We start from the raw sequence: 15440 nt of genomic DNA, 5'->3' as shown, positions 1-15440 counted from the left end.
GGTGTATCTTGTGATAAAAGCATTGGTTAACAGCTGCAAATCCCATCCTTGTCATAAGAAGCACAAATAAAGGCATGATAGGAGAAAGGCAAAGAAGGGAAAGAAATCTTACCACTGAAGACCTCGCATAGCTGCTGCACTCTGTATGCCAGCCCTTCACCAGCCCCTTCACCCATCTGCACACTCGGTGCTGCCTCCCCTAATGGTAGGGAGAGAGGGAGGTTCATGAACAGATACAGGTATAAATGGAAGAGATGGAGGGTCCAACTGGGACTGTGGTGCTTTGAAGTATATGGTGACTGCAGTGGCAGTAAACTTTGTGTCGCTGAGTGGAGAAACAGTATGTTTTATTAATTAGTTGTCATGGCGCCATGACAGGTATGATACCTGTGCATAATACTAACTGTTTTCAAACATAAGTTTTTATATTATTAGTTGATTCTGTCTTTTCAGCTAGAACGGATGCTCAAGTTAGTTTGGTACAATGAGATAAAACACTGAATATTACACTTGGGCTATTTCTGTATCTGTAGCTGTGGTATCTTACTTAGGAATAGAAGTTTCCTTCTGTGCCAGATACAAACTACTAGGTCACAGAAGCAATGCTTTGCTTTTGCATATTTAGTTCAGAGCTGGATTTGAAGTGACAGATCCTGCTAATAATAGGCATATAATTTCAGAACAAAGCCTTGGTTTGTCATTCCCTGCTGGGATCCTGCCCTCACTGCCCATTCTCAGGTCTCTTCAAAAATTGTCTTTTGCTTGTTACCTCTGTGGTGGTTGGTTTGGACCATTTGACTGTATGGCCTGCGAAGCAAGTGCTGGTTGCTTGGTATTGTATAACAGTGCTGGTGCCATCTGTTTTCAGGATATACCTGTCCCATAACAATGCTAAAAGACATACCATACTTCATTCCAATGCCCAAGATTTATGTGACAAAACTTCTGTAACAGTGGAAATAAGGAAGATAGCAAAGGCCAAGGTCTCTTTCATGACATCCATTGAATTCACAAGGGATTGCTTGCATATAAAAGCAGAAGTCTGCCCCATGTAGGCATCGTATTGGCAAATATTGCAGATCTTTTACATTGCTTGATTCAAAACTTCAGATGAAGATTTCCATTTGTTTTCAGTACTCTGTATTATTTACTTGTATTGCATATGTAGAAACATACAGCTTTTAAGAAAACAAAGATGCAGACCTTTGCAGCAGGAGGGTAAAGGCTCAAGTCGTGTAAGAGCAGGATTACGTGGAAAGGTTTGGGAGAAGTTGATGTTAAATCTCGGAGAAAAAAGATGGGGCAATACGTCCAAAGCGTATGTCTGCACTGGCAGTCCAAGGCAGACAATACCGCAAGAGATGTGCACAAAGGGGTGAGTAAGAGAGGGGCCAGGACACAGAATACAGACAAACATCACACATAAGCTTGTAGTCACAAAGGCGAACAAGTAGGTGAACACAGTGATTTGAGTGGGAACTCCCTGTCTGAGACACATTCAAGCCCTGGAAAGACTGCTGCAATTTGTCTCCGGAGGTTGAAGAAGTTCAAAGCCAGATCTCCAGACTCTTGCATTAACAAAGAGCTGGAGGGCGTAAGCAAGCTCATTTTGTTTCTTTTGATGGCTTTTAAGGGCTTTATGATATTCTGCTGACTCTTTGGGTACAGAAATTTGGTGGGCCAGACTGCAGGTGAGAAAACATGGAATAGAAAGACCTTTATGTTAAATTAACTGCTTTACTGGAACACTAGATTTTGCTAGAATCTGAGAATTTAAGAATAATACCATTTCTGCTACTCTTAGTAGTTTTGTAATTATGTAACAGAAATGCAGTGGAAAAATGTGTAAAATTGTATATTAAAGTTCTTCAGTCTTTTTCTTTTAAGCTAAAATTTATATTTGGAGTTACTTAACAGATACGTTTATCTAAAGTGCAGGGAGCATTTCACTGATAGTTTTATTGAATACAGAAAGATTGTTGGCAGATTTTTTGGCTGAGTCTGTCTATGCCTGACAAAATAAGGAACAAAAGCTTGAATACAATTTTGTTTGAGGGCATTCCACACCTCCTAGGTGTAGCACTTTATAGTCCTCCTTTACAGTATGTGATTTATTGTAATGAGAGGTCAGCTGGACTACTTGTGTCTTGCTGGATCACGTATTTAGCCTGAGGATATACTTCAGTCAATAAGGAAACACGGTTTGTTAGCAGATGGATTTGTATTGCGTTTAACTCTATCACAACTTGGTATAAACAGTTTACGTTTTGCAGATGCTGCAGGTAAGCCATAAATGGGATTAAGTGCAGGGGACTTCAAAAATTCTTGTTAAAAAAATTAACTGCTTCCAGTGAAATCTGAGTTTTTCCAACGACTGCAAGAAAGTCGAAAATCTTGACTTCTGTCAAGAAAGATGGTAGTTCTTCTATACTGATCACTAAAATCCATCTCCTTTGCTTTACTGTATTGAAACTAGCTCTTGCATTTGCAGTTTAAGACAGCTTTTTAACCAAGGACCTCCCTAAATCACTGGTGATAGCAGAGTGCACTGAGTCTGCAATTCCTTGCGTATGCGTAACTCCAAACCTACTCGGGGTCAACAAGAGTGTACCCAGTGCAGCCCCGGGTCTGCCAGGACCAAAGCCTCCACTGTTGTTCTGCTGGAAGCCGCGGAGGAGGCTGCAGGTGTCACGGTAACCGCGCAGTGCTGGGGCTCGCAGGAGCGCGGCAGCCCCCTCCCGCACGGAGGCGGGCCGCGGACAGGGGCGCGCCCGCCCCGCCGCCTCGGGCCGCCACCTGCGGCCGCGGGTGCCGCCTCCCGGCCGGCCGCTCCCGGCTCGGCGGGGCCCCGGGGCGGAGCGCGGCCCGCCCCGCCGAGCCGAGCCGCTCGGCCAAGTTGCGCCGCCAGGTCGGGGCGCGGCGGCTCGCCCCTCGCTGGCCGCGGGCAGAGGAGCGCGGCGGCCCATGGAGCCCGCCGAGGCGGCGGACGAGCTGTCCCGCCTGCGCGCCCTGTTCCTGGCCTGCGACGCCAGCGGCTCGGGCCGCATCGAGCGGGAGGACTTCGCGGCGCTCTGCGCCGAGCTGCGGGTGCGGCCGGCCGAGGCCGAGGCCATCTTCCAGCGCCTCGACAGCGACCGCGACGGCGCCATCACCTTCCCCGAGTTCGCCCGCGGCTTCCACGGCGCCACCCGGCGGCGGCCCGGGGAGCCGGAGGAAGAGGAGGCGGCGGCGGCGGCGACATGGACCGCCGAGAGGCTGGAGCAGCCCTGGAGGGACTTCGAGGTGCGGCTCGGGGACGAGGCGAGGTACATCCCCAGGTGAGCCCCGCGCCCCGGCCGTTGGGGGACGGCCGTTGGGGTCCCGTGGGGGGGCGGGGCGGCCGGGCGGGCCGCCATCTCAGGGGAGCCGCCCCGGTGCCGAGCGGCGGGCTGGGGAGCCCCTGCGGCCATTTGGGGCGGGGGTGGGCTCAGGAGCCGAGCCCGCCTGCTGCCCGCCCTGAGCCGCGGGCACCCGGGGCGCCGGAGACGCCGGCAGGGCGTTTGGCTCCTCGCAGAAGCCGCCGGTTTTGCCCCGGTCCGGAGAGGCAGAAGCCCCTTCTCGCAGCAGCTGGTCCCGCTGCTGATGCAGTATCGAGTCGGAGAACGGCCGCAGGAGAGATCGGCTCGACCCCTTCGGCCGGCGTCAGGGTGTTTGCAGGTGTTAGGTTCCTGCCGACACCTGCCTTCCGGCGCCCGGGGGTTGCCAGCCCTGTTGGCCAGCGCGCAGGGTGCTTTCCTGCCCCCGCTGCTCCGCCAGGCACCTGCGTGGGAAAAGCAGGCCCTTGAAACAGGCTGCCCGCGCAGTGCTGCCAAGTCAGCACACCAGACTTTTTCCTTCTTTTTTCCCCCTCCTCTCTACGTTCTTTCTTGCACCATTTTCCTGGTAAATGCAAACGAACAGCAGTTCTGCTTGCGAGTTAGCTGTGCTCACGCAGGCGGCTCTCAACCGAGGAGTTTACTGAAGTCAGAGCCTTTTCCCTCGAGGTCACTAAAAGCAGGTTCAGCGTGAAGAAAAGTGATGGTGGATTGTTTCGGAATAAAAATTAATATAGATTGGTTAGTAGAAAGCTGTTTCCATTTTGCACAGGTACGTTTTGGTGATTAACCGTAATGTGCTTGAAACTTGAGCTGCTCTAAATTTGTATGAAACTGTCGGCCCTGAAAAGTACAGAGTAACTCTGCTTGCTTTAAGAATTTTAAGTTAAGCTGAAAAACAAGCAATCCGAATTGAAGGGCTTGGTAGCTAGTTAAGAGAGAAATGAAAGCAATAATAGTAATCAAGTAGATTCATAAAAATATACAGAGGAACTATGAAAGGCTACAGTGGGCTCTGGCTGTGAGAGATATACAGAAGCTAATAAAAAACATATTCGTTCACGTCTAATTCTTCAGCCAAATCTAATGTAGAGTTTGTTGTTTTATTGGGAGCATGTATCAAATCCTTGGCAAACTTGTAACATCCAGTTCTCCCTATAATGCACCTTAAAATCCTTACCTACTCCAATAATATGGCCCTAGCCACATTTTAAAATGTGCTCAGATCTTGAGATGAAAAGTTTCTTCAAGGAAATTTTCAGTTAGTTAAAAATTCTTCTTCTGTTTAGGTGTATTAGATTGTTCTTTTCCCTTTTGACTGGGAGAGTGAATAACATTGATTAGTCTTATCCCAAATTTGATAGCAAAACTTCATCTTGATGTTTCTTACCTACTTCATGATGGCCTTCCCTACTACATGTACCTTTCTGGTAAAGAAAGAAAAAGAGAGCCCCTCGTCTGAAAGTTTGCAGAAGTAATTCATAACTTAATCTAAAGACAGGCAGAAACGCAATACGAGATGGAAAAAATATGACTCATGAACAGTGATGGCTTGTGAAAGCATCTATCTCCTTTGGCAATAAGCCTATCTCAGTATCTTGGTTTGCTATGTTTGCAGCAGTAGTTAGAATATAGTCCGGTTGTTTGTCCAAGAGGATAGTAGGAGGGAATGGGAATAGCTCTCTTTGGCTTGAGTGTAGAGACATTTAATTGTATTGCACTGTGATTCTTAGGCATCCAGTTGCAAGCAGACAGAACTAGATGTTGATAATTAAATACATGCATATCAGGTGGGCAGTTACTTGAGGTAAATGGTTCCTATTCGTTTTTAGCTTTATAAATAGCTTTGAACATCCTTCACAGTTGGCTGTATTTATTAGGTGTGTACCAACGTCAGCTGAAGAACACTGTGCCCTTTGTTTTTCTTGTTCTTTCTCTTTCCTGTCCTGAAGCACTGGAAGCAGAGCTTTGTTACAGCTCAGCTTCTTTTCATTTGGGGCCCAATCTCTTCTCTGTTGAAACATGTATGTAACTTTTTTCATGTGAGTAGTCCCACTGAAGTTGTTAGGACCACTTGTGTGAATAAGTAATGAATGTGTTGAAGTTGTTTTAGGTCTGGGCCTGAGAGAGATTTTAAGCAACAGAATATAACAGAGCCATATAAAGTACAAGCTGGTACTTCTTAGAAGTTGTTTATCTTTTTATTTAAATTATGTATTTCTTAATTGTTTATCGGTTCACATGTTAGCAAAAGACAGTACTTTGAAAAACATACTCAGCTGGGAACATGTTTGTATCTTCAATACTGTGAAGCAGTTTACAGTCGGTGTTCTCACATGGTAGTTTATTAGTCTTCCTATGTTTTGCTACAATGTTTGCATTGAAAACTGTGAGAAAAATAATCACAAAGAAGGAAGTCCTCAAACCCAGATGAATGGAGTTGGTTGATCATATTTCTGATCTCAGTTACATGGGAATTTGGGGATTTAGTACTTCAAGATGCTGTGTGTTCCAGCCCCAGTCTAGCAAAATAACATCTGCTTTGATGTTATTTTGGTTTCTGCAGAGGCATAGGATATTGAACTAGTGAGATAAAAATAGGACTAAAATCAGTTAACAGCTGTGGTCTATATCATTTTTAAGGTTGATCAATGCCCATGGAAATTGAAGAGAATTTTTTATTGATAAGAATGCACATGGCTCAGCCCCTGTTTCTGTGAATGAGCTTTTAAAAACACAACTAAGCCTTTGTAGAGGGGTGCAAAAGCTGGTAACAGAGATCAGTATTCGGTAAGTCTGTTCTTAATGTAATAGGTTTATTATGGGATGGATCCTGCCTTTTTGTAGTTTGGTGTGTTGGTTGCACAGTTCAGTTAGCTTACATTGCAAAACATCCAAGTCTGTGCTGGAGTTGTGGCTGTATCGCTGGTTGTTAAACAGGATGAGCAGCACGAAGAATTTTTTTCTGCCTCTTGTGTTCCTTCCTTGTCTGAACAGATTTTCAGGGCTGACTCAGTTGTATTTCTTGGTAAGGTAGTCTCTGTGAGTCAAAGTATTGTTTGTCTTAATCTTTACACGTACTTAGTGGGCAATTGTGCCGCTAGCACAAAAAAGTGGAAAGTCTTTCCAGGCTAGTGACCTAGTATAATGTGTGAAATCAGATTTTAGTGGAATTGCATGGGAGTTGGTGTCTTTTGCATTCAAGTCATTTAAAATGCAGCTACTCCTTCTTTCTTGTTACATTCAATCAAGTGTAATGAGTAATTAAACACAAAAGATTGCAATGACTTTAGTTTATATATAGCAAGTTGCCAACTGGAGTATAGTTGTGTGAGCCATAGGAGATCTCTTTTACTGGGAACTTAGACACATTCATTAGTTTATACCTCTAAAAAACACGTATTCACAGTGATAGTTGTTGATAAAAAGTTGAGACACTTACCTCCTTGGTGCTCCAGGTAGTGAGCGTTCCACTGCGTTGCCTGCACTGGAAGGGTTTAGCTGTTACTAGCTGTTGCATGGTAATCTGCGTATCTGTTTAGATTTCAGTGGTAAGATGAAAAGCTTCCCTCCACTCCCTTCACAGGCATATGCTCCTTTAAGTATCTCTGAAAATCTCCTAGTGGCAATACTTTTCACTCCTCAACTTGAACAAAAAAATGATTCAACATCCACTGACACTTGAAGACAAAACCTGTACCTGTGACTCCTATGGCAGTTATTTGTGTCTGTAAATAATCAGCAAAAACTCCTCAGAAAACAGACTTTCAAATTTCAACCTTCAAGACCTTAAATCAGAGATATTAAGATATGGAACTCTGTGTATTGCATGTTCTTGTGTATTTTTCGATCGTTCTGGGAATAAACTGAATCCCCTCAAGCCATGCCAAGCAATTTTTATGTTATATTTGGCAGACTGGACAGTCTGATTGGAAAATGGACTAAATTAGTTTGAGCATGAATGAATGGATGAATCTGGAGAAGTTTGTATCTCTATTTTGAGTTAATTACTCTTGCTTCTGGCAGTCCTCATACTTCATTACTTTGTTTTTTGATCTTGGGGTCTGCTTTACTGATGAGCCTTGCATTTCTTTGGGCCAAGTTGATTGCTTATCCAGCTCTTGTTTCAGTGCTGCCAGACTGCAAGAACTTGTGCATCGTACAATTGCAAAGTCTCTTGCTGTAATCATGATAATACTTCACCCCCAGTTTTCTCATCTGGAGCCATGTAGGAAATGGGGATCTGGTGGACATGTGATAAAGGGAGAAAAGAGCATTGTTTTTTACATTAGCTACTTAAACAGTGAACGTAGGTGATGCTCATGGGACATACTGCTGTGCTACATCAAAGAAGAGGAGCTCTGCCACGTAAAAAACAGTCCAAAACCCATTGTGCTCTTGCCGTCACAAGCCAGAATGGATTTTTGCCAAAAGAGTCAATCCTGAGCGCAGCCTGAACTTCTGTTGGCGATTTGTGTTGACATCCAAGAGATGATGAGCCATGGTATCGACGTTGGAGAGAGTTCCTTAGAAGTCAAAGGAGGAGAGGAGATCAAGGCAAACTCAAGAGAAGGACAACTGCTTGAACCCCCTTTGTCACAGTGCCAGGGAGAGGATGTGTGCCATGAACATTATGTCTTCTCTTTTAACATCATGACAGGGGTTTGATAAACATGCTCTGCTGGAAGCCTTATGAATGCCTTCCTGTGAACTAGAAAACTTTCTGAGCTACCTTAGTTTTTATTGTCACAGAACAGGATCTGTGACAAGGAACTTTATAGCATTTATTTTCCTGAAATTTTCTTGTTTCACCATCATGTGCTATAGCCATGTGCTTCTGAACACTCCTTTTCTACAGACTTTCTCTTTCCTGTCTCTGTGTCTTCCGCTCCTGCCCCACTACTTGCTCAAAATTGTTTCTGTCTTTAAAAAGTAAAGTGTATTTATTCCTTGGAAATATTAAAAACTCCTTCCCTGGGAATCAGCTGCCACTTCCTTGCCCAGACCCTCTTATCTAAGGGGTGACAAATTTGATTCTCTTCTTTCAATACGGGCCTGTTTGTGACGGGGCAGGTACAGAAAAAGAAAACACAATATTAAAAAATACTGTGCTTCAGGCTGCGAAATACTTTGAATTTTATACTATGTTAGTATTTCATATAATCTGTTTTTCTTCAAGGCATTTAATTTAGAAAAAATTGTTGCTGTGGCAAAAGTAGATCCTTTCCAGTCTTGAAACAGCTCTGGTGGATCTTTTCTGGTGAATAGTAAGATGGCATATCCAGATTGTCTGCTTTTCTGAATAAGATACTTCTTTCTCTCTTGGTGGCATGCATAGGTTATCGGCTTCCAGTGTAAGGATCATTATCAGATGTGTAATGCCTGACCTTTCTCTCGCTGCCTTTTTCTGGCTTGGACCACCTTGTATCTCATCCCTTCGTGCCCATACCAGAGTAGAGTTGTTACAAGTGGTGGAGAGTGATTTTTACAAGTTCATCTACATTGGGAGGAGGCCAAGGGAATAGGGTTCTAAAACTTAGAAACAGGAGTGCGTTATTATTGTTAGTTAACTAGATAGTGTAGTGGTGGTTGGCTTTGCTTTTACCTGCACCTACAAAAATAAAAGCTTTATTTTTCCTGTGCCTGTGAGATTTCTGGGTCAAGAATATGTAGAGAAATGTTTGGGGACCTTAAGTCTACCTGTAAGAATATGGACAAAAAAGAAGATAAAAGTGAGGACAGAAGCGGACAGAGAATTGGCAAGGCATGGTGTTGAGAAAGATGGGGATATATTACTTAAACTCCAAAAATAGTCTTGCTGGAGAACATCTTGGTTCAGTTTTCTTGCCCCTTGTTACAAGCCCAGTCCCGCTCCGCTCTACAGCCCAAGGAGGATAAAACATACTGTATTTGCCGTGCTTCCTGACCCCCTTCTTATACAAATAGCCACTTTCCACTTGTACCTCAAGGTGGTGAGAACAGGGTCTACCAGGTTGTTACTGTTCCTCGTTATTCTGTACCCACGGCAAGGAAACTGGCAGCAGTTTAACATCCTGCCTGATCATAAGTGGAAGATCTTTACGTGCCTAGCACAGTTAGCCAGATGTGTCATGTCTTTACTCTTTTGCATTACCCTTCCTGATCTGTATGTATTTATTTATTTATTATTTGTTTTAAAATGGGCACTGTGAAGTTCTGTATATTTACTTTATGATGTTCTGTGGATGTTCATGTTGATAAAGATTAAGAAGAGTTTCTTAAAATTGTGAGTGCCACATACATTATATTTTCACAAAACAAATAGGAAAAATACTCTTCCATTCAGGAAGTACGTATACCAAGAATAATGAATTTGCATTTTAACTTTCTCGATTCTGGCTTCTGTATAGGCAGTGGCCCTGCCAGTTCTCTGTCATTTGCAGAGGCATCGTTCCTGGCTGTTCACAACATCTCGGGCTCTTTGCCCTTTTGCCTCATATCCTCTGGAAGAGCAGAAGCTTTTGTTTTCACTGAGGACACAGATTTGTTTTTCTACCAGAATAGGTCCTTCTGATCTATTCATACAAATTTGGTGAGGTTTCTCTGGTGATTGTCTAGGCCTTGATTTGTCACAGAGATAGAATTCTTGATGAGCTCTGAAGCCTGTTATGAAGGTTCCCGAAAAGCGCATAGGAGCCCTATCAGTGACTCCAGTACATTTGGGGAATGAAGCTTGCTATATTCAGTGGAGCCACGTGCATCACTGACCTTTGTGGATGGATAGCAGTGCTGTTGTCTGAAAGCAGATGCATGGGAGAACACAGGTAATTGCAGCCTGGGTAGGCTGTTTGCCAATACCATCCTAGCTAGCTTTTGAGAGGAGTAATAAGTGAGAGTGGTGGCCAAATGGTGAGGTTCACAGCTTTCTCCAGTCTAAGTTTCATATTGTTTTGCTGCTTTATCCTCTCCAGAGTGGTCTGCATAGGTGGGCCCAGAAATCCTGCTGATGACTTTGTAGGTTTGCGCCTATCTGAAGCAGACCCAAGTAAATATAAACAAAATAAGTGTTGGCAGAAACACTGAATCTTTACCATGTAAGGAAAAGTAGTATTATAATGTCACTGACAAATATTTGATTTTTCTCCTTTTTTCCACTAGCTTATTGCACTTTGCTTCACTCTCGGTGGAAAACTATACTGCGAATACAGCCCCTTGGGTCGGACTAAGGGTCCATGTGACATAACATCCTCTCTCTGGCAGTTGCATAGGGAATATGTTCAAGTAATCGAGCAAGTATGGAGTGGTTCTTCTCTGATGAATTCCCTCAACTCCCTCTGAGCTGCATTCAGAGTGTAGTATGTACTAGGACTCAGCTGGACTGTTAGTTGACCTGTCACTGTTCATTCAGCAAACTAAAATAATACTATAAATTGGTGTGAGTTGGCGTAGCCCTGTGGGTTTACATGAAATTACACCACTTAATGTCATCTGAGTATCTGATACCTTTATTTAATCCCTGTTTCTTTTTTCCTGCTCTTCCTATGTCCTGCCTTGGTGTTTTAAATCTATCAGGTCACAGACTGTGTTATCATTGGGGCAGTTTTATTTCCATTTTGTAGTCCTCTGGGCAGCTCTCTGAAACCAAATGAATGTAGTAACTTTGCTTATGTTAGCTCTTATGTGAAGCTGTGCTAATATTCACTAATTACAATTACTAAATAATATTTTTACATAAAGTACCAGCACATTTTTTTAAATTATAGTAAGCTCAGCATTATATCGCAACACAGAATTCTGTTGTTGTCTAGTATGTAAAGGGTGTTTTTTTCATGAGGATAACACAAAAAATGAGCAAAGCGTTATCAGTTTGATCCTTTGAAGCACGTGATGGAGTGAATTTGTAGGTGTTTAAAGTCAGGATGTAGCATTTTGGTTCAGGAAGGTCTCTTTCCTATACTTTGGCTGAATAACCTTTGAGATGAGGTAAAATAAAACCAGAGCAGTATGTGGCCAGAAGCTATACTTTTTTTGGTCTCTAGTACTCTGTGCCTGTACTAGCTGGGAAAAGCAGCAAAAAGGCATGTGTGGTAGATAATTACAGGTAGAGCCAGAGAGTCCACAGTGAGAGAGTTTCTTTCACATCGTATTGAAAAACCTCTTTCTGTGCATTAGTGTCTTGGAGCAGTGGAAGTGTGGGACTTAATGGAGCACAGCTAAATCCATTTAAAAGGGATTTCTGGATTTCAAGGAAGACTAATTTAGAGTGCAAAACCTGAGCACTTCTTACGAATTTGTCTGAAACAGAGCATTTTAGTTGCCTCTTTTTTTCCAGCAAAAACACTGACTATTCAGTGTTCAGGAGTCAGCTCAGTGAAATCTATTTGCAAAATCTTCCTTGGTGAGTAATTTTGAATAACTAATGAATTTGCGAGGAGAAATACCATATATCCAAGGAGAACTGGAAACAAACAAATTAGGCAATATTCATTCCAACTAATGTGTACTGCTGCACTGGTGTCACTAATGTTTACTGAAGTACGTGGAGAAAAGAGAAGTGTCTTAAAATATGGAAGGAGATGATTCAGAACAATTCTTCTCATAATAATCAAATACTTATTGCGTGTTGATAAACAGTGGCTATAGCTGCATCCTTCTAAAATCCTGCAAATCTATAAAACGTTACCACAGTGTGCTTGCTGCTAATTCATCACAGATATTTGGAGTGATTAAATCAGTGGCAGTCTTCCCAGTTCGTGAAGGTATATTACTGCTTAGCAAAGGCATAAGTGATTAAATAGAATCTCATCAATATTGTTGCATGACTTTAAATTCTTCTCTCTTTCTCTGTTGGTGCAGTAGTTGTTATGCCATATTTTTAATTAAGATTTCTTGCAGAGTTGCTATAGGAGCACTCAGGTGAGTGTCACCAAGGATTTCAGCTGCCAATTTGAATTTAAAAAAAGCCTTCCAGGCCCCTTCCAGGATCTTGGATAGTTGCGGTTTTATGAGTATTGTTTTGCTTCTTAAGCCTAACTAGTGCTTCATAAAACTAGGTCATTGAGGCATTTTGAATCTAGCTATCGCTAGGCTGAGGAGGAAGAATGAATATAAAGAGGTTTTTGTATCACAGAGCCAGAATAAACTCTCACAATAACTACTTTGTGTTCTGAAAACTGCATTATAAAGCAGACTTAGCTGTATAGTAGAGGCACAGCAGTGTGGAGAGACAGCTTTCTATCTTTTCGTGTATTTTTTCATAAACTCTAACGAAAAGAAGCTGCAAGAGGGAGTGGCTGTGACATTCTTGTAAAGAGAACAAAACGCAAAAGTTGCAGAAATATTACAATATTCTACTACAAATGTCATCTACTCCTGACACAAAATAGAGTAGGGAAAGGCCAGACTAATTGGTTGATTGTCTAGGCCATCAGCAGAAGGCACTGTATACCTTCATACCTTGGCTATGGCCAACGATAATCTCCTGGGCAGGAGACCTTGGGCAATATTATCACACACGTGCTATTTTTGAACACGGAATATGAACAATCTGAGGTACACTGTATTTTTATGGAGGTACCTTTGTTTGGTTTGAAGGCAGCAGCTAACTAACCCTGCACAGGATTGGGTGAGGAAGATAAGAGTACCAGCATCACCCAGCATATTCTTGTGAGTATGCTCATATGAAAAAAGTGATGTAGGTCCTTAAATATCCAGCTGTAATTCAGGAACCTGTGACAAGTAAGACAACTAGGAAAACTTTGGCTCAAGTAATGGGTTTATGCTAGCATCAAGTAACAACTAATTTTGCAGTTAAAATTTGTTAGAATACAGTTTGTGTTTGCTTTCTAGAAAAAAGGTTATTAGCAGGTATCTTCTTGGCAATGGTACAATTTAAATGAAAAAAGAAAATTTCAGAACACAGGTTTCACGTTTGTATTTCATATTCCTAAAGATCATATACATTGGCCTAGATAGTGCTGAATTTATCTGCTTTGGCAGATTGGTAAGTTCTGTCAGGCTTGCTGTGGCTAGTGCCATTTCTGTTTTACTTGCCACTGTTTCAAAGGGGTATGTGTGTATTCAGACTGTTTGAGGAAGTGACGTTCTTCAGCTTTTAGCAGATAATACTGAATATGCACACTGGCTGCATCTATCTAATGTCTGAAACTATTCTGGATTAATCTATTGGCTGTTTTGGCCAGGAGTTCACAGCCCCGAAGGACAGCTCCTGAAGTTCTGAGTAGTTCTGTTTGCTCTTCTAGGAATTTATGACACTCAGCAAGATACTCAGTTTATGTTACCAGCTCCCAGTCCCAACTATGAAAACCAAACAGAATTCCAAAGAGAGAAAGACCACATCTTGTAATATTGGAAGTACAGTCAGGCTCCAGCTTCAAGCCCAGTCAGCATCACTGGAGATGTGGTAGGAATCCTGTAAATGGTAACACCGTGAGATACTAAGCTTATTGTTTGCCCAGTTGCTTGTAGTTGGAAACCAAAGCATTTAAATATTACAGATTTCTTGTACGTTTGCAATTTAATTGGGGTCTGATATACCTAAATCTCAGATTGATTCTGTGATACAGACTGATGTCAGGACCATTCCAGTTTCCCTTGTGCAGTAATCCTTTAGTGCAAAATCTTGCGCGTGGCTTAATGTTGTAATAGAACAAAGTGGAAGTGGCAGATTTTAAATCTAAAACCTGACTTTTATTTGGGGGCTTTTCCAAGTTTTGGTATTGGTGATGGTACTGATAATGTCAGTGCTATTTTAACTCAACGTTGTGCTGAGGAAAATGTCCTTATCTGTTTTTAAATGTGAATTATTAATTGAATAAGCCTGCATTTAGGGAGTTCTTTAATGATGCGTTATTCATACATAGTTTGTACCATCTGATGGTCAGATAAACCTACATATTATTGTGACTATCTGTGAACCTTGATACTATTCTGTTTAAAGTATGTTAAGAAAATGAAACTCTGTACATTGAAAGATATTCAAAGAGTTTGACTTAACTTTAGATAACCTTAACAAACATTAAATTTGACTTAACTTCTGAAAAGACTTAATACAGCTAAAACATTAGCCTTTGTAAAGGAAACCTTTTGCAAGAGGATACTGTAGCTACACAGAAATGCCACTGGCGTCAGTAAATCTGTGTTCCTTTGTGTTGTTGTTTCTGTATATTCAATGAATGCCAGCATTTCATCTGGAAATATATTTTATGGTCTTGTGGAAATATTTCCGTTTTTTAAAATGGGAATTTGAGCTATGGTAACAATCACAGCACTGCTGTAATAAAATAAGTTATACTTGAATGGGAAATAATATTCAAGGAACATAGCACTGGTATGTTGATAGTTGAAACTGTGGAAATGCTTCAGACAGGAAAAAAAATGCAGAGGATATATACACTGATAGTTTATATCAGGGGCATAGTGAATCTATTAAGTAATGCTGCCTTCATGGAAGATTGGAGATTGTCAGCTGTTTAACGAGGAGAGTCTTGGAAACTTTTTATTGAATTGCAGTTTAAGTTTTCCCATAGCAATAACAGAAGGACATGTATTTGTGATCTGTTAGGGTGCTGGACTGGAACTTGCACAACAGAAGTTGCGTTTGCTTTTCTGCCACTGGTATGCTATATTATCTCATCACGGGCCTGCTTCTGCCTTTCTAGGCCTACTTTCTCCTTGTGTGTTTGTGTGTGTGTTTTTCTTTTGTCTGTTTGATTTGTAAGTCCTTGAACACCTGTTCTGTGTTCTAGTATATAGTCTGTAGGGTAATCGGCTTCAATATCCATTGGGACTGCTAAATTCTGTTGTCATAGAAATTTTGCCGATCAAAGGGCTTATAACAATTGAGATAAGCAAAACTAGCCAGCATGAACACAAACTGTTAGGTGACATTATTAACGGTATCACCAGAAATTAGAGTTCCTTATGTAGTAGTCTGTGTAATAATGTGTTGGTGCTTATGCTATTTTCTGTTTTTGTATCTTGTCAAAACTGTTGGCTTTGACAATCAGAATGGTATGTAATCTATAGAAACAAGTTCAGATCAAAGGGGAATCAGAATTTTGTTTTCCTGCATTGGGGCAGCTTTAA

The 15440-nt window shown here is 42.0% G+C and overlaps 1 protein-coding gene across 1 annotated transcript in view; it reads left to right on the top strand.

Annotated features, from left to right (window-relative positions):
- Nucleotides 1-2805: 2805 nt before the first annotated feature.
- The window catches only part of LOC112978799 (ras and EF-hand domain-containing protein), a 39196-nt gene continuing 26561 nt past the window's right edge, over nt 2806-15440 (top strand). Inside the window, exon 1 of the mRNA XM_026092530.2 lies at nt 2806-3317. Coding sequence (XP_025948315.1) covers nt 2965-3317 — 353 coding nt within the window. The 5' untranslated portion in view covers nt 2806-2964. The remainder of the gene's footprint in view (nt 3318-15440) is intronic.

This window comes from Dromaius novaehollandiae, chromosome Z (genome assembly GCF_036370855.1).
Source record: "Dromaius novaehollandiae isolate bDroNov1 chromosome Z, bDroNov1.hap1, whole genome shotgun sequence".
Taxonomy (NCBI): domain Eukaryota; kingdom Metazoa; phylum Chordata; class Aves; order Casuariiformes; family Dromaiidae; genus Dromaius; species Dromaius novaehollandiae.
This window is presented reverse-complemented; position numbering and strand designations above follow the sequence as displayed.